The sequence below is a fragment of the Littorina saxatilis genome, linkage group LG17 (assembly GCF_037325665.1).
Source record: "Littorina saxatilis isolate snail1 linkage group LG17, US_GU_Lsax_2.0, whole genome shotgun sequence".
Classification (NCBI taxonomy): Eukaryota; Metazoa; Mollusca; class Gastropoda; order Littorinimorpha; family Littorinidae; genus Littorina; species Littorina saxatilis.
In genome coordinates, this window is record NC_090261.1 from 67213194 (window position 1) to 67235939 (window position 22746).

The window sequence follows — 22746 nt, forward strand, 5'->3', positions numbered from 1 at the left end:
GTACACTGTCTGCTTATTCGCATCGAGACATAGATAGAAGAGATGCGAAGCGCTGTCTTCCCGCTTGCGTTATCCTCGCCTACGGCAGGGGCAAGAATGACGGTACCCACCGTTAATTCAATTTTCATCTTCAGTTTCACAAAACAAAAAATGAAAAACGACTCAATTTTCAATATTTCGTTTTTCAATCTTCAATACGGTAAACAGAAAAACAGTTCACTTCCGTTTTTCAATATTTGATTTTCAATTCACAAATCAAAAAACGAAACAAGGTCTACTTCCGTTTTTCAATATTTTGTTTTTCATTCTTCAAAACGGTAAACAGCAAAACAGTCTACTTCCGTTTTTCAATGTTTGATTTTCAAAGCGATAATAGAAAAACAATCAACTTCCGTTTCTCAATAATGTAATATCTTTCATAGTTTTCTTGTGCAATGAACGCTCCCCGATTTCCCAACCAATCGAAGCTCGGTGTCAGTTGCGCCATAACGCGGTCGGGTCACTTTGTGCCCCGGACTACCCCGGACTACAAGAAATGTTTGGACAACAAAGACAGATCATGTGATGAAACAATCTATTGATCTGTGTTTATTTACAAAACCCAGACACACAATTTTAAGTCAAGTCAACAAGTTTATTTTCAACCACTGACCCTGACTACCCCGGACTGCCCCTGAATGCACGCACACGGACGATTGTGTGTGTGTGTGTGTGTGTGTGTGTGTGTGTGTGTGTGTGTGTGTGTGTGGTGTGTGTGTGTGTGTGTGTGTGTCTGTCTGTCTGTCTGTGCGTGTGTGTGAGTGTGTGTGTGTGTGTGTAGAGCGATTCAGACTAAACTACTGGACCGATCTGTATGAAATTTGACATCAGAGTTCCTGGGAATGATAGCACACGCTTTCCCTTTATATTATATTCTTTGTGTCCCGGACTACCCCGAACTACCCCGGACTACCCTGGACTACCCTGGACTACCCCGGACTACCCCGGACTACAAGAAATGTTTGGACAACAAAGACAGATCATGTGATGCCACAATCTATTGATCTGTGTTTATCCCCGAGTACGCTAAAACTAGGGCTCAGCAGACTTTAATTGTGTTTGTGTCTGTCTGTCTGTCTGTCTGTCTGGACTTAACAGCTTATTGCTGGGAAACTATTGGGCGCAGTTCGTTCAAACGTTCATCATGACGTCATGCCTCCCTGTACTAGTCTTTTTCTCTCGCGCGGTGTGTGTGTGTGTGTGTGTGTGTGTGTGTGTGTGTGTGTGTGTGTTCATTTTGTGCACATGTGTTAGTGTTACTGTTTGTGTGTGTGTGTGTGTGTGTGTGTGTGTGTGTGTGTGTGTGTGTGTGTGTGTGTGTGTGTGCGCGCGCGTGCATGAGTCTGTACTCGTGTGCGTGTGTGTGTGTGTGTGTGTGTGTGTGTGTGTGAGTGTGTCAGTGTGTGTGTGTGTGTGTGTGTGTGTGTGTGTGTGTGTGTGTGTGTGTGTGTGTGTGTGTGTAAGAAAGAGAGAGAGAGAGAGAGAGAGAGAGAGAGAGAGGGAGTGAGGAAGAGAGAGTGTGTGTGTGTGTGTGAAGAGTACTCGGGTCCAGCGCGAGCGTTTTTTATATTTAGTCAAGTTTTGACTAAATATTTTAACATCGAGGGGGAATCGAAACGAGGGTCGTGGTGTATGTGCGTGCGTGCGTGCGTGTGTGTGTGTGTGTGTGTGTAGAGCGATTCAGACTAAACTACTGGACCGATCTTTATGAAATTTGACATGAGAGTTCCTGGGTATGAAATCCCCGAACGTTTTTTTCATTTTTTTGATAAATGTCTTTGATGACGTCATATCCGGCTTTTCGTGAAAGTTGAGGCGGCACTGTCACGCCCTCATTTTTCAACCAAATTGGTTCAAATTTTGGTCAAGTAATCTTCGACGAAGCCCGGGGTTCGGTATTGCATTTCAGCTTGGTGGCTTAAAAATTAATTAATGACTTTGGTCATTAAAAATCGGAAAATTGTAAAAAAAAATAAAAATGTATAAAACGATCCAAATTTACGTTTATCTTATTCTCCATCATTTGCTGATTCCAAAAACATATAAATATGTTATATTCGGATTAAAAACAAGCTCTGAAAATTAAATATATAAAAATTATTATCAAAATTAAATTGTCCAAATCAATTTAAAAACACTTTCATCTTATTCCTTGTCGGTTCCTGATTCCAAAAACATATAGATATGATATGTTTGGATTAAAAACACGCTCAGAAAGTTAAAACAAAGAGAGTTACAGAAAAGCGTGCTATCCTTCTTAGCGCAACTACTACCCCGCTCTTCTTGTCAATTTCACTGCCTTTGCTATGAGCGGTGGACTGACGATGCTACGAGTATACGGTCTTGCTGAAAAATGGCAGCTACTTGACTAAATATTGTATTTTCGCCTTACGCGACTTGTTTATCAAGCTGTCGAACTCACAGAATGAAACTAAACGCACTGCTTTTTTCACGGCAGTGGTTGAAAATAAACTTGTTGACTTGACTTAAAATTGTGTGTCTGGGTTTTGTAAATAAACACAGATCAATAGATTGTGGCATCACATGATCTGTCTTTGTTGTCCAAACATTTCTTGTAGTCCGGGGTAGTCCGGGGTAGTCCAGGGTAGTCCGGGGTAGTCCGGGGTAGTTCGGGGTAGTCCGGGGCACAAAGAATATAATATAAAGGGAAAGCGTGTGCTATCATTCCCAGGAACTCTGATGTCAAATTTCATACAGATCGGTCCAGTAGTTTAGTCTGAATCGCTCTACACACACACACACACATACTCACACACACGCACAGACAGACAGACACACACACACACACACACACACAATCGTCCGTGTGCGTGCATTCAGGGGCAGTCCGGGGTAGTCAGGGTCAGTGGTTGAAAATAAACTTGTTGACTTGCCTTAAAATTGTGTGTCTGGGTTTTGTAAATAAACACAGATCAATAGATTGTGGCATCACATGATCTGTCTTTGTTGTCCAAACATTTCTTGTAGTCCGGGGTAGTCCGGGGTAGTCCCGGCGGGGCACAAAGTGACCCGACCGCGTTATGGCGCAAATGACACCAAGCTTCGATTGGTTGGGAAATCGGGGAGCGTTCATTGCACAAGAAAACTATGAAAGATATTACATTATTGAGAAACGGAAGTTGATTGTTTTTCTATTATCGCTTTGAAAATCAAACATTGAAAAACGGAAGTAGACTGTTTTGCTGTTTACCGTTTTGAAGAATAAAAAACAAAATATTGAAAAACGGAAGTAGACCTTGTTTGGTTTTTATATTTAGTCAAGTTATGACTAAATATTTTAACGTAGAGGGGGGAATCGAGACGAGGGTCGTGGTGTATGTGTGTGTGTGTGTGTGTGTGTGTGTGTGTGTGTGTGTCTGTGTGTGTGTGTAGAGCGATTCAGACCAAACTACTGGACCGATCTTTATGAAATTTGACATGAGAGTTCCCAGGTATGATATCCTCAGACGTTTTTTTCATTTTTTTGATAAATGTCTTTGATGACGTCATATCCGGCTTTTCGTGAAAGTTGAGGCGGCACTGTCACGCCCTCATTTTTCAACCAAATTGGTTGAAATTTTGGTCAAGTAATCTTCGACGAAGCCCGGGGTTCGGTATTGCATTTCAGCTTGGTGGCTTAAAAATTAATTAATGACTTTGGTCATTAAAAATCGGAAAATTGTAAAAAAAAATAAACATTTATCAAACGATCCAAATTTACGTTTATCTTATTCTCCATCATTTGCTGATTCCAAAAACATATAAATATGTTATATTCAGATTAAAAACAAGCTCTGAAAATTAAATATATAAAAATTATTATCAAAATTAAATTGTCGAAATCAATTTAAAAACACTTTCATCTTATTCCTTGTCGGTTCCTGATTCCAAAAACATATAGATATGATATGTTTGGATTAAAAACACGCTCAGAAAGTTAAAACAAAGAGAGGTACAGAAAAGCGTGCTATCCTTCTTAGCGCAACTACTACCCCGCTCTTCTTGTCAATTTCACTGCCTTTGCCATGAGCGGTGGACTGACGATGCTACGAGTATACGGTCTTGCTGAAAAATGGCATTGCGTTCAGTTTCATTCTGTGAGTTCGACAGCTACTTGACTAAATATTGTATTTTCGCCTTACGCGACTTGTTGATTTGTGAATTGAAAATCAAATATTGAAAAACGGAAGTGAACTGTTTTTCTGTTTACCGTATTGAAGATTGAAAAACGAAATATTGAAAATTGAGTCGTTTTTCATTTTTTGTTTTGTGAAACTGAAGATGAAAATTGAATTAACGGTGGGTACCGTCATTGGCAAGTAATCCTCCCACTAGCGCCAAGCTGGCAATTGTTCGCGTACTCTTCGCCTACGACAGGGGCAAGTAATCCTCCCATGACTGGCGCCAAGCTGGCAATTGTTGTGTTTTTAAAGAGTTATAACTGTTTCATAGAAAATCATAGATAATAAAACATGCAAAATGTTGATTATTTGCACTCAAGAGAAACAGAAAATCACAAGAAGAAGACTATTGCATTATTTGGTGATTAGAAGATGAATCCTAAAGTAAGCAATTTCGCTCATTTCTCCTTAAAAACTTTTTATCCACACGCCAGTGTATGTGCGAGAACCACTTGAGTGAGACTTATAAGCATCAAATTTAATTACAGCGCGTCAAAAATTATACAAACAGATTAATGTATACACCAGTAATGCATTTGCCAGTCAAGGGAAAGCAAAGTTTCGCACAAAAGAAAATATTAGCTCCCAAACATTGCCTCCACGCACAATGGACTTAGAAACAATGGCCGCAAGAACCGAAGGAACCGTTTTTGACTCACTTCGGGAAGCCAATCCTCTCAAATGCATTCGTGTGCACACTATTGAAGCTACAGAATATGAATCAAGTTTACCGTACACTGATATCTCTCGTCTGAAGCTGGATATATCCAAAGAAATATGACAGAAAAGCACTTCAAATCGGTGTCAGAGAGCAAGCGAACAACAACTTAGTACGGGATGGCGCGAGGTCACGCTGACCGAGCGCGGCCCGCGTAGCCTAAGAGTTCACGCGAGCGGCCCTCGCTTCGCATCTCTGTATGTATGTCTCTGTTCGCATCGAGAGAACATTCAATCTCGCTGCTATGACAACCGGTAAACACTGGTTGGTTGCATTGTTTGCAGACTGTCTAGTCTTTTCACACCGACAGTGAGGGGTGCACTGTGACCCAGATCGTAGGACATTAATACAGCTGGAAAATTAAAACCAAAGAATGCTACACACAAGGCGGTACAATTAAAACCAAGGAATGCTACACACAAGCTGGTAAATTAAAACCAACGAGTGCTACACACAAGCTGGTAAAATGTAAACCAAGGAATGCTACACACACGCTGGTAAATAAAATAAAATCAAGAAAATGTTGCACAGCGGCACACAGCAGCACACAGCGGCGCGCTTTCGCAAGACCACTGTCCTATTTTAAGTGCGAGTTGTCTGACAATGACAGAGCCACGTTCCCTCATACCTGCATGCATTGCACAATCGACCCAGAAATCAAGTGACCCACTTCTGCGCTGTGTCCACGCCGTGAAACATATACCTTCCTTCTTGTGCAAACCACCCTGTGGAGAACTTTTGATTGGCATAATTATGTGTGTTTCCGAGTCTCTCTGTTCGTATATGTGTACAGTACTCTTTATCTCACTGTTGGAGGCAAGTTAAGTTAAAAACTGACCCTATGCTCCCGTTCACTTCGTATACGTTTGGAAAGCGATATCAAGAAGCGTTAATTTCAAGCGTGACCTTCTTCTTCTTCTTCTTCTTCTTGTTCTTCTTCGGTCATGGGCTGAAACTCGCACGTTCGGGTCACTCATGTTTTAGCACGAGTGGTTTTCTACGTGTATGGCCTTTTTTACCCCGCCATTGAGGCAGCATACGCATATTTCGGGGGAAGCAATCAATTTGATTACAAAATGAGGGTGTGACAGTGCCGCCTCAACTTTTACAAAATGCCGGATATGACGTCATCAAAGACATTTATCGAAAAAAGGAAAACAAAAAATCTGGGGATATCATACCCAGGAACTCTCATGAAAAATTTCATAAAGATCGGTCCAGTGGTTTACTCTGAATCGCTATACACACACACACACATACACACACACACACATACACCACTAGGACCCTCGTCTCGATTCCCCCCTTCTGTTAAAACATTTAGTCAAAACTTGACTAAATGTAAAAACCAGTTCCATCCCTGTGCAAAAACCCTACTATCTGTCTTGTATCCCCCAAAAGAAAAGCAAATGCAGTAAACGACTATCGTCCTGTTGCTCTCACATCTATAGTGATGAAGTGTTTTGAGCTAATCTTTCTACACACTCTCCCCAGACAAACACAATCTCACCTTTACCGTATTTTAGTTTGCATACAAGCCACACAGAAGCCCAGACGACGCCACACTAACCCTCCTACATAACGCATACACTCATCTGGAAACCTCAGGTTCTTTTGTACCTATTCTGTTCATCGATTTGTTAGATGTGTGTGTGTGTGTGTGTGTGGAAAGAAGAAGCATGGGCCAACCAAAAGTTCTTTACATGATGGTTTGCACAAGAAGGAAGGTGTATCGCAGAAGTGGGTCACTTTATTTCTGGGTCGATTGTGCAATGCATGCAGTTGTTCGCAGTTGAAGTAGGACAGTGGTCTTGCGAAAGCGCGGCGGGGGTGGGTGGGGGGGGGGGTGTACAACATTTTCTTGATTTTAAATGTCCAGCTGTATTAATTTTGTACGATCTGGCTATTAGTCTGCTGCATGACTTCCAAAAGGTGAAACACACTAAACGCTGATTGATAGAAGTAAACATCTGCCTTGGACTTGCAGTTTAAACGTATAGTTATATCCCTGGCATGGATGTCACATCTGAATTTCACTAGTTGGGCCGCCATGACAGTTTTAAAAATGGCGGCCGAAAGCGCAATGAATGAACACGTCACCACTTGTTTTAAAAGTAAATGCCTAAATCCTATGGCTATTTATACTAATTCGAGGCAGCAGAATTTGAATTTTATCATATCATTTATGGTAATGGCAACTTGAAACGAGTTTTGGGCAAAATGAACGGAAGTCCGGACTCCTGACACTGGAGAGTTGTAGAAGCAAACTGCTCGTTGTGTAAAATTCATTTAATTATTTGGCATAGTTTCGGAGCAGTTTTGAGCAAATCACTGCAGGTGTTTCTAAACTACAGGAGAGCGAGGATCCCTTAAACTTTGTTAAGGTCCAAATCGTCAGAAAACTTTCCAAAATGGCGCCTTACATGTACTTACTTTAAATAGCAGCCCTCAAAGTAGCTATATACGGCGGCAATCTGGTTTGTGGTTTTAAGCATCGACTGGATTTCGGAACGATGATTTTGCTTGGTACGTACCACACAACCGCGGTGGCAACTTGTTTGTGTTCTCACAGTTCTTCTAGTTGGCATCTTACAGACGGTGCCACATCAGAGTTTATTTTGTTTTAAAGCATTATACTTTCTAAGGCAAAGCATTTTCTCGGCTACTTTTTTGCATTTGAGTGAATTTATTTCTCCACAAAGCGGTGGTCACTTGTACACGCTGAATAATACTTATTGCAACACAATGTTTGTCAAAAGATGGATCAATACCTAGCATGTCACCCACACATCGGCAGAGGTTAAATAACAGTCATCGTAGTAGCTACGTCCACATCAGCAAGCTGGTTAAACCCCGCTCACACATAGGTGGCGCTTTAAAGCGGCGTGCAAAGCGGCACCAAAGCGTAACAAAGCTTGACTAAAGCGTCAGGATCGTTGGAAAGCTTTGAGCAAAGCGGGACATTCGGCAAAAGCGCCCAAAACATGTAAATGTTTAAAAATGTTGGGCGCTCTGTCACGAATTGATTAAAGCGCCGAGAGCGTATCAAAGCTTAACAAAGCGTAACAAAGTTCAGTAAAGCTTGACTCAAAGCGTAGGAAAGCTTAACAGAGCTTTGTTCAAAGCGGGGACCCCAGTCTTCACGGTCTGTCACCACTTGACACGCTCTGGTACATCTGGAACTTCTGGATCTTGTCGTTCTGCCATCGTGTTGTGGAGTCAAAGATGCAATGATTTTGTGGATCTGCTCTGGATCAAAAGCGGAGATCTGGAAATTTTCCAATGCACAACAGAGCTTGATAATACAGAGCTTCATAATCGTATCAGAGCGTGATTTAAAGCGTCATAATCGCATCCAAGCGTAATAAAGCTTATCAAAGCGTGATTTAAAGCGTAACAAGGCCTGATCAATTCGGAAAATAAAGCGTAACCAATTCGTATCAGAGCTTATCAGAGCGTAACATTACTTTTATTTTCTTCCCGTCTTCACACCTGTTCCTTTGTCCCGTTGTACTCTCACACCGCCCCGTCCCTGCACTCGCTGCTCCAACCACCTCTGAATTTTGTTCCGCTGCTAGACTTGTCGATTTTACAGACGCTCCAGGGTGGGATGTCGGGTCGCTGCGGTAGTCACTTCGACGGTGTTCAGTAGTGGGTCTGTCCCGAGGTAACGGACGCAGCCCACTACCTATACTATGCCCCCTACAAACGACATTGACTTTAAGTCGCGGAGACTGAGTGAGCGTCCCCTCCAGAGAGCAGACCGCCACCACGTCCCTCCGTCTACCCCCCAGAACGTCACACGTTGAAGACTGACAGCAGAACTACTATTCAGGGAAGAATCGAACAGGAACACTGAGACCAAGGTCACCATGAGAGCTCCGGGCATGAAGGGCCACAAGAGCAAGAACAATTTATATTTTGGATGATTAATGAGATGAAGATGATTATAATGATGATGCTTTGGATTTCCAATTTGGGTTGAGACTACGTGACAGGGCAGCACGCTACGCTTTCTGTCATAATATATCTTGGCGTCAACCAGGCCCGAGAACTGCCGCACCTGCGGTGTTGGTCAGGTATACAGAACCTGAGCACCCTCAAAGTCGCATTCGTAAAGTGAATGACACTCGGCTGTGTGATCCCAGCCTTCCCATAAGAACCATAGCACTTCCACTCTGGGTAGGAGCCGACCGTAGCCCGAAAAACCCACATGACCCTGATGGGATTCGAACCCACGACCTCCCGGCCCGCAGCCCGATGCGCTAACCACTGCACTACGGGGGCCGGTGAGCGTAACATTACTTAGGAGATCGTGATTGTAATTGTAATTGATTGGTCAGATACCCCATTCAATTACCTTACCCTCGGTTATACAATTTTTGGCATGTCATCATATTTAGGCCTACAATTCTATATCAAGGAGTCAGTTCGGTATATTTCTCTAATTGTTTCACGTTGGTTTCATCACACTCTGACCATTTCACAGACTAAATATTAGCTCAATATTAGCGAAGTCGATTTTGGGGGTTAATCGGTGTCGTATGTTTTTAAAGCGTGTGACACACACCACATGGCGTACTGCAGGTTGACAAGAGGAGGTCGTGTGTGTGGGTCGTCACGCCACTATCTTTTCAGGTGAAACAAAGACAAGCAACATACTTCTCTACAACTGACTTTCGGAGTAGCTACGTCGGTTAGTTTGTGGTACTAAGCATCGACTGGATTTCGGCACGATGCTTTTGCTTGGTACGTATCACACAACCGCGGTGGCAATTTCTTATGTTCTCAGCAGCTCTTCTATGCCCGATGATTTTGCTTGGTACGTATCACACAACCGCGGTGGCAATTTCTTATGTTCTCAGCAGCTCTTCTATATATAGTCGTCAACTTACAGATGGTACATCAGCCTTAACATTTTAACATCATTATATTTTCTTAGGCAAATTGTTTTCTCGGCTACTTTTTTTTCATTTTAAGGGAATTCATTTCTCGACAAATAGATGGTCAGTTGTTCACTCTACACACTCTACAGATTACTTCTTGCTGCGTAACATACTGTTCTTTTTCAGTTGTAGCGCTGTCGGTCTTCGTTTTGGGGACACAGGACGCTGACGCACAGTTTGGTAATTAATATTTATGTCTTACTGTTTGACATATTCGTTGTATTGTGTCCATTCTGCTTTTTTGTCGAGTTTTAAATAGACACGCTGTCCTTGCCCTCATTTGAGTGGCAGGCGCGTGACGATCGTTAAATAAATCTTTACTCCGAAAGGTGCGCGAAATGGCCAAAACATGTGCCTCTATCGAGCTTGATAGAGAGTTTGAATGAAATAACACGGGTATGAAATTTGTTGTTGAGGTACAACAAAACTCGGAGCAGTATTTTTGTCTGCCAAGTTTATATAGTATGACTAAGATAATGCTACCCGTCTTGTAAACACGTTTGTGAAACAGAAAACTATCCATTACCTTAATTCGGGTTATTTATGCTTGCTAATCATGTAGAATTATGCCTTGTTATCATTTTTGTTATTATTTCTTGTTGTTGTAGTTTACCTATTCCATAATTATAACCCTATAGTTTAAAAATAAAAGTTTGTCTTGCTTTGCCTTGCTTTGATAACAGAGCAAACCGGTTTCCACAATACAGCGCAGAACACACACAAAATTGAAAAACAAGAAATGAAAAGAATTGAATTGAATTGAATTGAACTTTATTTAACAAGGATTCAGATTTAAAGGCACAGTACGCCTCCCGTAAACCATCACAGATACTGTCAGGCTTTTACACACAGTCCAAACACCCTTCCATTTGAACACTCACCGAACGGGAACATCCTAGGTGCCCTACGTAAACAGCGAGCAATTTTCAAAGAATTAATTTTTCGGATTGAGACCATCTCAATCGGACCCATCCTGAACTCAGGTCAAAAATGAGTTACTTCCCTTCAACTGGCAATTGCCGTTGTGCGTTTTGGCGCTAGACCTAACTTTTAAAATCTAAATAATAAATTGACAGCGTGTTACACAAACATTATTAAATCATAAAAGAATTATTTTTTCATCAAGACAAGATCAGTACATTTCGAAGTTTTGAAAGTTTGAAAAAAGAAAAGCCCGGAAGCAGGGTCACGCAAGGTCGTGGTTTTCGAAGCAGACGACGGTTTATAGGCAGTCAAAAGCCATCGCTCGAGTTCTTATGAACCACATTCGTTTGTTTCGTGACAAGTCAGAGGTACATAATAACGTGCTATTGCAGATAAGCTCACAGCGGGCCGCATTCAAATTGCAAGCTGACGACTGCATTGTAAAAAAGGGAAACTGGATCACACGGGTTCACAATGGCTCAGGGGTAAGATAAACCACGCAAAAATAAATTCTTTGAAAATTGCTCGCTCTTTACGTAGGGCACCAAGGATGTTCCCGTTTGGTGAGCGTTCAAATGGAAGGGTGTTTGTACTGTGTGTAAAAGCCTGACAGTATCTGTGATGGTTTACCGGAGGCTTACTGTGCCTTTAAGGCTACGAAGAAGAAGAAACAAGTCACGTTAAGCGAAATTGCTACATTTAGTCAACCCGTCGAACTCACAGAATGAAATTAACGCACTCCATTTCCCCGAGGCCTTGAGCCAAGAATAATTATGTTCTTGCCACTTTCACAAAAATAGCGTGCGGAAAGTGACAAGCCAGTGTAGCGCAGTGGGGTATGGCCTGCTCGCATATCGCTTGAAGTGACAAACCATATAGCGTTGCAGAGTAAAGCGCTGACAGTGAAGCGCGCTTTTCTCTATTCATTTTAACTTTCTGAATTTGTTTTTAATCCAAACATAACATATCTATATGTTTTTGGAACCAGAATTTTTTTTTTTTAAATAAGATGAAATTATTGTTTATAGATTTCAGAAATTTTAATCTTAATAAGAATTTTCATATTTTTAATTTTTTGAGCTTGTTTTTAATCCAAATATAACATATCTATATGTTCTTGGAAATAATAAAAAATAAGATGAGATTATATTTAAATCGATTTCTAAAAATTAATTACAATTTTCAGATTTTTAATGACCAAACTCATTTATTAATTTTGAAGCTACCTCGCTGACATGCAATCCCTTAGTCCGGCCGGGCATTGTCAAAGATTGCGTAACCAAAATTTCAAACAAATTTGGTTAAACAATTAGGGCGTGACAGTGTGGCCTCAACTTTTGTAAAAAGCCGGATATGACCTCATCAAATAAATGTATTTTAAAAAAAAGTGAGAAAAAAGTCTGGAGGTATCATACCCAGGAACTCTCACGTAAAGTTTCATGAACATCGGACCAGTAGTTTTTCTGGGAATCAGTCTTACACACACACACACACACACACAGAGACACACAGACACACACACACACACACACACACAACACCGCCTCCACCACCACCACCACCACCACCACCACCCTCGTCTCGATTCTAAGTCTAAGTTAAAACATTTAGTCAAAACTTGATTAAATGTTTGTTTTTTTAAACAGAATAAAACAGACGACAAACAGAGAAGAAGAAGAAAAAACGCGTTATGGAGGAGGCGTCTGTTCTGTTTAGAAAAAAGTTTATAGCTTCATCCAAGTTACTTGAATTTCCATTGGAACCCCAGGTGGAGGACCCGACCCCAAAGACTTTCCAGCACAAGAAGGATGTACCAACGAGCCCAACGCTCCTAAAAATGGTCACATCTACTGCGGGAAAGGCCACTATGAAAAGTAAGAGTGTACTTGTTTGGACGGGCGCAATGGCCTAGCGGTGAGACGCTGGCCTGCCATGCGGAAGGTTGTGGGTTCGAATCCCGGCCGCGCCTGGAGGGTGGAGATTTTTCCGATCTCCCAGGTCCACTTGTGTGCAGACCTGCTGGTGGCTTATCTCCCTTCGTGTGCACTCGCAAGCACAAGACCAAGTGCGCACGGAAAAGATCCTGTAATTCATGTCAGAGTTCGGTGGGTTATAGAAACAGGAACATACCCAGCCTTCTTCCTCCGAAATCGGGCGTATTGCTGCCTAAATGGCAGGGTAAAAACAGTGTCATACACGTAAAAATCCACTGGTGCAAATAACGCCAGTGTACGTGCGAGTTTTAGCCCATGAACGCAGAAGAAGAAGAGGTACTTGTGTGGACATCGTGGAGTTGTTCGACACATCGTACTTTTCACACAGGGATTGGGTTGAGTGTGATACACATTTTTTTTTTTTGAATAAGGTGGACGATCTCATCTCTTATAGAATCGTAAGTGTACGTTCAGTTGGCATTACATATTCCTCCTCCAATGTCTAAATGTGGCTTTGTTTAAATCGGTCACTCGAAGTTTGACTATCTCAGATTCTAGCTTCATTAACAACACTTCCTGAAAACGTGTTCACGTTCTGATTAGTTGACTTTCTTCACAATTTCAGTTATTGAAACAGTGCAGTGCGCTAGGAAATTTATAGAGCAAATCCAAAAAATAATTCATTGAAGGAAGCGAGAACTTTTATTTTTTATTTATTTTTTTTTTTTAACCTCAGGTAGCGAGAAACTCTCTGCATGTTGATTGCAGAATCTGTTGGATGACGTGTAACGACGGGTACCTCTACGCTGCCGGCGGTTCCAGCTTGACGTTGAAATGTGCATGGGGTTCCGGCATCTGGGCAACCGCTATAGTCGTTCCCGACTGCCTGCGTGAGTAACGATAATTACAAAATAAAGCTCATATCTCCCGTTTTACAACAGCTAGGAACCCAATGTTTGGCACACACCGTATGCACCACAATTTCAAGCTACTCCCCACAGTCATGTCAGCTCAATGAGCGGTTTTGCTGCTAGCATTGGTCACCTCCCTTGGCCCAAGGGAGAGAAGCGTCTTACCTCCCTGGCGCGAGCGCGACAGGACACGGGTGAAAAATCTCTTCTTTGCGATGTGTAAATCGGTACTTTTCTATTTAATTTCTGCAGCTTAGGTAACTGCCCAATGTGTAAAAGATGGGTAGCATATGATTCGGACATACCTCGACACCACAAATATAAAAAAACAATAAAGACTATGCGCAGTTACCTAAGCTGCAGAATAAAATAGAAAAGTACTGATTTACACATCGCAAAGAAGCGATTTTTCACCCGTGTCCTATCGCGCTCGCGCCAGGGGAGGTAAGCAGGGCTAGCAGCAAAAGCGCTCATTGAACCAGTACCAGAGAACCAGAGATACAAGTCTAATCCGAAGAGACAGAGGGACAGACCGATTCCTGTACACAACCTGTATAGGGGTGAGCAACTATGCCACAAGGCTTACCAGGAACACAACATCAATTTGTACACTGCTCCAGCAACCAGATCTTTTCATTTTTTACAAAGAACACATCTAGAAAATCGATTCAGAAAAATGATCTCCTCTGAATCGTGTCTTATTTAAAAGATATGCGTCACTGAATGTGTAATGTTTTCCAATTATTCATCTGTTGGTTGCCTCCCTTGATTTTCATTTTTGACAATTCTGAGAAAAAAGATAATACCCTTGAAATCAATGCAATAAAGGAAATTAGGGAGACAAGGTATGTGGAGATCTAAATTCTTTTTGATTGATTTTTAAAGGATTGCCCTGCAATGTTATTGTTGTACAAATATTGCTTCAAAATTATCTCCCTTGAACTCCCTTTCACAAAACACTTGTTTCCACTATTTCTATTTTAGCAAACACACTCTTTTTTACATATCGATCGTTCCGGTGTGAAATTGGCATTTGTGCTTGCACTATAATTTACTGACGAATACACTCTGAAAAGGGTACCTGCAGTATGCACGATAGCGGAAATGCAGTGCGTCCCGGGACCCGCTCTTTATAGGCTTAGTGCGTCTCGGACCCCCTCAATGAATTTCGAGTACGTGATTTCGGCTTCTAGTGCGTATAGTACGCAGGGAAACGCACTTTGGGAAGCCCTGACACAGGTAAAACGTTTCTTCCGGAGCAGCTAGCTGTATCATCTCTGTTTCAGTCACATCTTACACCCCTGGACACAGGTAAAACGTTTCTTCCGGAGTAGTTAGCTGTATCATCTCTGTTTCAGCCCAATCTGACACCCCTGGACACAGGTAAAACATTTCTTCCGGAGTAGTTAGCTGTATCATCTCTGTTTCAGCCCAATCTGACACCCCTGGACACAGGTAAAACATTTTTTCCGGAGCAGCTAGCTGTATCATCTCTGTTTCAGCCCAATCTGACACCCCTGGACACAGCTAGGTAAAACGTTTCTTCCGGAGCAGCAAGCTGTATCATTTGTTTCAGCCCAATCTGACACCCCTGGACACAGGTAAAACATTTCTTCCGGAGCAGCTAGCTGTATCATCTCTGTTTCAGCCCAATCTGACACCCCTGGACACAGGTAAAACGTTTCTTCCGGAGTAGTTAGCTGCATCATCTCTGTTTCAGCCACATTTTACACCCCTGGACACAGGTAAAACGTTTCTTCCGGAGCAGTTAGCTGTATCATCTATGTTTCAGTCCCATTTTACACCCCTGGACACAGCTAGGTAAAACGTTTCTTCCGGAGCAGCTAGCTGTATCATTTGTTTCAGCCCAATCTGACACCCCTGGACACAGGTAAAACGTTTCTTCCGGAGCAGCTAGCTGTATCATCTCTGTTTCAGCCCAATTTTACGTTGGCAAATAAAAGGCCATACTATCAACACTGACCTACTAGACCGTTGACACCTGCGGGATTTCCAGCAAATGCCTACCACATTCCAAAATACCCAACTGAGATTACCAAAGTTCCCATGAGATGTTCGATGCACAGGGTGGTAGCCTCATCGGGATCGTTATTGTAAATACACGCTGATGTGTATTTTTCGAGAAAGCAGTCAATAAATCTGCTCAAAAATCGGAACAATCGAAAAGCCTTTTTACGCTAATAAAATTGTTCAAACGGATGTCGATTAAGATGTGAACTATTAAAGCAGGTAAGGGTGTGCGCGCGTGTGTGATTGTATGTGTGTGTGTGTGTGTGTGTGTGTGTGTGTGTGTCAGTGTGCGTGTGTGTGTGTCAGTGTGCATGTGCGCCCGTGTGTGAGTGATGTTATGTGTGTGTGTGTGTGTCTGTGTGTGTGCGCGCGTGTATATGCGTGTGTCTGTGTTTTTGTGTGGGTATGTGTGTGTTAATGCGTGCGTTGTGTGCGTGCGCGCGCGTGTGTGTGGGTGTGTATGTGCGCGCGTCTGTGTGTGTGTCTGTGTGTGTGTGTATGTATGTGTTAGTGCGTGTTTGTGTGTTTTGTGTGTGTATTTGCGTGTGTGTGTGTGTGTGTGTGTGTGTGAACAGTCCTTAAAAAGAACACTTACAAATGTATGTACGCACACATGGACTTGACCAGATACAATCACACGAGACACAGACAAACACAAGTTTAGCGGTGTGGTCTTTACATCAAAAGAAACAAATTGGCTGACAGACAGACAGACAGACAGGCAAGCACACACATGCGCAAGCACGCACACATACGTACAGACAACTTGACCACGCTACACGCACATACAAACGCACACAAACATAAACACACACACAAGCGCACACAGACACACAAGCGTGCTCACTTACACACATACACACACACACACACAAGCGTGCTCACTTACACACATACACACACACACACACAAGCGTGCTCACTTACACACATACACACACACACACAAGCGTGCTCACTTACACACACACACACACACACAAGCGTGCTCACTTACACACATACACACACACACACACAAGCGTGCTCACTTACACACACACACACACACACACACACACACACACACACAAGCGTGCTCACTTACACACATACACACACAAGCGTGCTCACTTACACACATACACACACACACACACAAGCGTGCTCACTTACACACATACACACACACACAAGCGTGCTCACTTACACACATACACACACAAGCGTGCTCACTTACACACATACACACACAAGCGTGCTCACTTACACACATACACACACAAGCGTGCTCACTTACACACATACACACACACACACAAGCGTGCTCACTTACACACATACACACACAAGCGTGCTCACTTAAACACATACACACACAAGCGTGTTCACTTACACACATACACACACACACACAAGCGTGCTCACTTACACACACACACACACACACACAAGCGTGCTCACTTACACACATACATACACAAGCGTGCTCACTTACACACATACACACACACACACAAGCGTGCTCACTTACACACATACACACACACACACAAGCGTGCTCACTTACACACATACACACACAAGCGTGCTCACTTAAACACACACACACAAGCGTGCTCACTTACACACACACACACACATACAAGGGTGCTCACTTACACACATACACACACACACAAGCGTGCTCACTTACACACATACACACACAAGCGTGCTCACTTACACACATACACACACAAGCGTGCTCACTTACACACATACACACACAAGCGTGCTCACTTACACACATACACACACAAGCGTGCTCACTTACACACATACACACACAAGCGTGCTCACTTACACACATACACACACAAGCGTGTTCACTTACACACATACACACACACACACAAGCGTGCTCACTTACACACACACACACACACACAAGCGTGCTCACTTACACACATACATACACAAGCGTGCTCACTTACACACATACACACACACACACAAGCGTGCTCACTTACACACATACACACACACACACAAGCGTGCTCACTTACACACATACACACACAAGCGTGCTCACTTAAACACACACACACAAGCGTGCTCACTTACACACACACACACATACAAGGGTGCTCACTTACACACACACACAAACGTGCTCACTTACACACATACACACACACACAAGCGTGCTCACTTACACACACACACACACACACACACACAAGCGTGCTCACTTACACACACACACACACACACACAAATGTGCTCACTTACACACATACACACACAAGCGTGCTCACTTACACACATACACACACAAGCGTGCTCACTTACACACATACACACACAAGCGTGCTCACTTACACACATACACACACACACACACAAGCGTGCTCACTTACACACACACACACACACAAGCGTGCTCACTTACACACATACACACACACACACAAGCGTGCTCACTTACACACACACACACAAGCGTGCTCACTTACACACATACACACACACACAAGCGTGCTCACTTACACACATACACACACAAGCGTGCTCACTTACACACATACACACACAAGCGTGCTCACTTACACACATACACACACAAGCGTGCTCACTTACACACATACACACACAAGCGTGCTCACTTACACACATACACACACACACACAAGCGTGCTCACTTACACACATACACACACAAGCGTGCTCACTTACACACATACACACACACACACAAGCGTGCTCACTTACACACACACACACACAAGCGTGCTCACTTACACACACACACACACACACACACACACACACAAGCGTGCTCACTTACACACACACACACACACACAAGCGTGCTCACTTACACACATACACACACAAGCGTGCTCACTTACACACATACACACACAAGCGTGCTCATTTACACACATACACACACAAGCGTGCTCACTTACACACATACACACACACACACAAGCGTGCTCACTTACACACATACACACACAAGCGTGCTCACTTACACACATACACACACAAGCGTGTTCACTTACACACATACACACACACACACAAGCGTGCTCACTTACACACATACACACACAAGCGTGCTCACTTACACACATACACACACACAAGCGTGCTCACTTACACACATTCACACACAAGCGTGCTCACTTACACACATACACACACACACACAAGCGTGCTCACTTACACACATACACACACACACAAGCGTGCTCACTTACACACATACACACACACACACAAGCGTGCTCACTTACACACATACACACACACACACAAGCGTGCTCACTTACACACATACACACACACACACAAGCGTGCTCACTTACACACATACACACACACACACAAGCGTGCTCACTTACACACATACACACACAAGCGTGCTCACTTACACACATACACACACACACAAGCGTGCACACTTAAACACACACACACACACACAAGCGTGCTCATTTACACACATACACACACAAGCGTGCTCACTTACACACATACACACACAAGCGTGCTCACTTACACACATACACACACAAGCGTGCTCACTTACACACATATACACACACACAAGCGTGCTCACTTACACACATACACACACACACACACAAGCGTGCTCACTTACACACATACACACACACACACAAGCGTGCTCACTTACACACATACACACACAAGCGTGCTCATTTACACACATACACACACAAGCGTGCTCACTTACACACATACACACACACAAGCGTGCTCACTTACACACATACACACACACACACAAGCGTGCTCACTTACACACATACACACACAAGCGTGCTCACTTGCACACATACACACACACACACAAGCGTGCTCACTTACACACATACACACACACACACAAGCGTGCTCACTTACACACATACACACACAAGCGTGCTCATTTACACACATATACACACAAGCGTGCTCACTTACACACATACACACACACACACACACAAGCGTGCTCACTTACACACATACACACACACACACACACAAGCGTGCTCACTTACACACATACACACACAAGCGTGCTCACTTACACACATACACACACAAGCGTGCTCACTTACACACATACACACACAAGCGTGCTCATTTACACACATAAGCGTGCTCACTTACACACATACACACACACACACACAAGCGTGCTCACTTACACACATACACACACAAGCGTGCTCACTTACACACATACACACACAAGCGTGTTCACTTACACACATACACACACACACACAAGCGTGCTCACTTACACACATACACACACAAGCGTGCTCACTTACACACATACACACACACAAGCGTGCTCACTTACACACATTCACACACAAGCGTGCTCACTTACACACATACACACACACACACAAGCGTGCTCACTTACACACATACACACACACACAAGCGTGCTCACTTACACACATACACACACACACACAAGCGTGCTCACTTACACACATACACACACACACACAAGCGTGCTCACTTACACACATACACACACACACACAAGCGTGCTCACTTACACACATACACACACACACACAAGCGTGCTCACTTACACACATACACACACAAGCGTGCTCACTTACACACATACACACACACACACAAGCGTGCACACTTAAACACACACACACACACACAAGCGTGCTCATTTACACACATACACACACAAGCGTGCTCACTTACACACATACACACACAAGCGTGCTCACTTACACACATACACACACAAGCGTGCTCACTTACACACATACACACACACACAAGCGTGCTCACTTACACACATACACACACACACACACACAAGTGTGCTCACTTACACACATACACACACACACACAAGCGTGCTCACTTACACACATACACACACAAGCGTGCTCATTTACACACATACACACACAAGCGTGCTCACTTACACACATACACACACACAAGCGTGCTCACTTACACACATACACACACACACACACAAGCGTGCTCATTTACACACATACACACACAAGCGTACTCACTTGCACACATACACACACACACACAAGCGTGCTCACTTACACACATACACACACACACACAAGCGTGCTCACTTACACACATACACATACACACACAAGCGTGCTCATTTACACACATATACACACAAGCGTGCTCACTTACACACATACACACACACACAAGCGTGCTCACTTACACACATACACACACACACACACACACAAGCGTGCTCACTTACACACATACACACACAAGCGTGCTCACTTACACACATACACACACAAGCGTGCTCACTTACACACATACACACACAAGCGTGCTCACTTACACACATACACACACAAGCGTGCTCACTTACACACATACACACACACACACAAGCGTGCTCACTTACACACACACACACACACACACACACACACAAGCGTGCTCACTTACACACATACATACACAAGCGTGCTCACTTACACACACACACACACACACACAAGCGTGCTCACTTACACACATACACACACACGCACAAGCGTGCTCACTTACACACATACACACACAAGCGTGCTCACTTACACACATACACACACACAAGCGTGCTCACTTACACACACACACACACACAAGCGTGCTCACTTACACACACACACACACACACACACACACACACAAGCGTGCTCACTTACACACACACACACACACACACACACAAGCGTGCTCACTTACACACATACACACACAAGCGTGCTCACTTACACACATACACACACAAGCGTGCTCATTTACACACATACACACACAAGCGTGCTCACTTACACACATACACACACACACACAAGCGTGCTCACTTACACACATACACACACAAGCGTGCTCACTTACACACAAACACACACAAGCGTGTTCACTTACACACATACACACACACACACAAGCGTGCTCACTTACACACATACACACACAAGCGTGCTCACTTACACACATTCACACACACAAGCGTGCTCACTTACACACATTCACACACAAGCGTGCTCACTTACACACATGCACACACACACACAAGCGTGCTCACTTACACACACACACACACACACACAAGCGTGCTCACTTACACACATACACACACACACACAAGCGTGCTCACTTACACACACACACACAAGCGTGCTCACTTACACACATACACACACACACACAAGCGTGCTCACTTACAAACATACACACACACACACAAGCGTGCTCACTTACACACATACACACACACACAAGCGTGCTCACTTAAACACACACACACACACACAAGCGTGCTCATTTACACACATACACACACAAGCGTGCTCACTTACACACATACACACACAAGCTAGCGTGCTCACTTACAAACATACACACACAAGCGTGCTCACTTACACACATACACACACACACACAAGCGTGCTCACTTACACACATACACACACACACACACAAGCGTGCTCACTTACACACATACACACACACACACAAGCGTGCTAACTTACACACATACACACACAAGCGTGCTCATTTACACACATACACACACAAGCGTGCTCACTTACACACATACACACACAAGCGTGCTCACTTACACACATACACACACAAGCTAGCGTGCTCACTTACAAACATACACACACAAGCGTGCTCACTTACACACATACACACACACACACAAGCGTGCTCACTTACACACATACACACACACACACACACAAGCGTGCTCACTTACACACATACACACACACACACAAGCGTGCTAACTTACACACATACACACACAAGCGTGCTCATTTACACACATACACACACAAGCGTGCTCACTTACACACATACACACACACACAAGCGTGCTCACTTACACACATACACACACACACAAGCGTGCTCACTTACACACATACACACTAAAGCGTGCTCACTTGCATACATACACACACACACACAAGCGTGCTCACTTACACACATACACACACACACAAGCGTGCTCACTTACACACATACACATACACACACAAGCGTGCT

At 43.5% G+C, this 22746-nt stretch overlaps 1 protein-coding gene across 2 annotated transcripts; it reads left to right on the forward strand.

Moving 5' to 3' along the window:
* Positions 1–9564: 9564 nt before the first annotated feature.
* Positions 9565–15873, forward strand: LOC138952275 (uncharacterized). 2 transcript variants are annotated; one of them, XM_070323909.1, is made up of 5 exons: positions 9565–9687; positions 10011–10064; positions 12577–12682; positions 13511–13632; positions 15592–15873. In XM_070323909.1, exons 1-5 carry the CDS (start codon positions 9675–9677, stop codon positions 15612–15614), a joined length of 318 nt encoding a protein of 105 aa, XP_070180010.1. In that variant the 5' UTR covers positions 9565–9674; the 3' UTR covers positions 15615–15873. The 2 variants fall into 2 exon arrangements, with proteins under 2 accessions (XP_070180010.1, XP_070180008.1); XM_070323907.1 differs by lacking the exon at positions 9565–9687 and adding an exon at positions 9733–9760.
* Positions 15874–22746: the final 6873 nt, after the last annotated feature.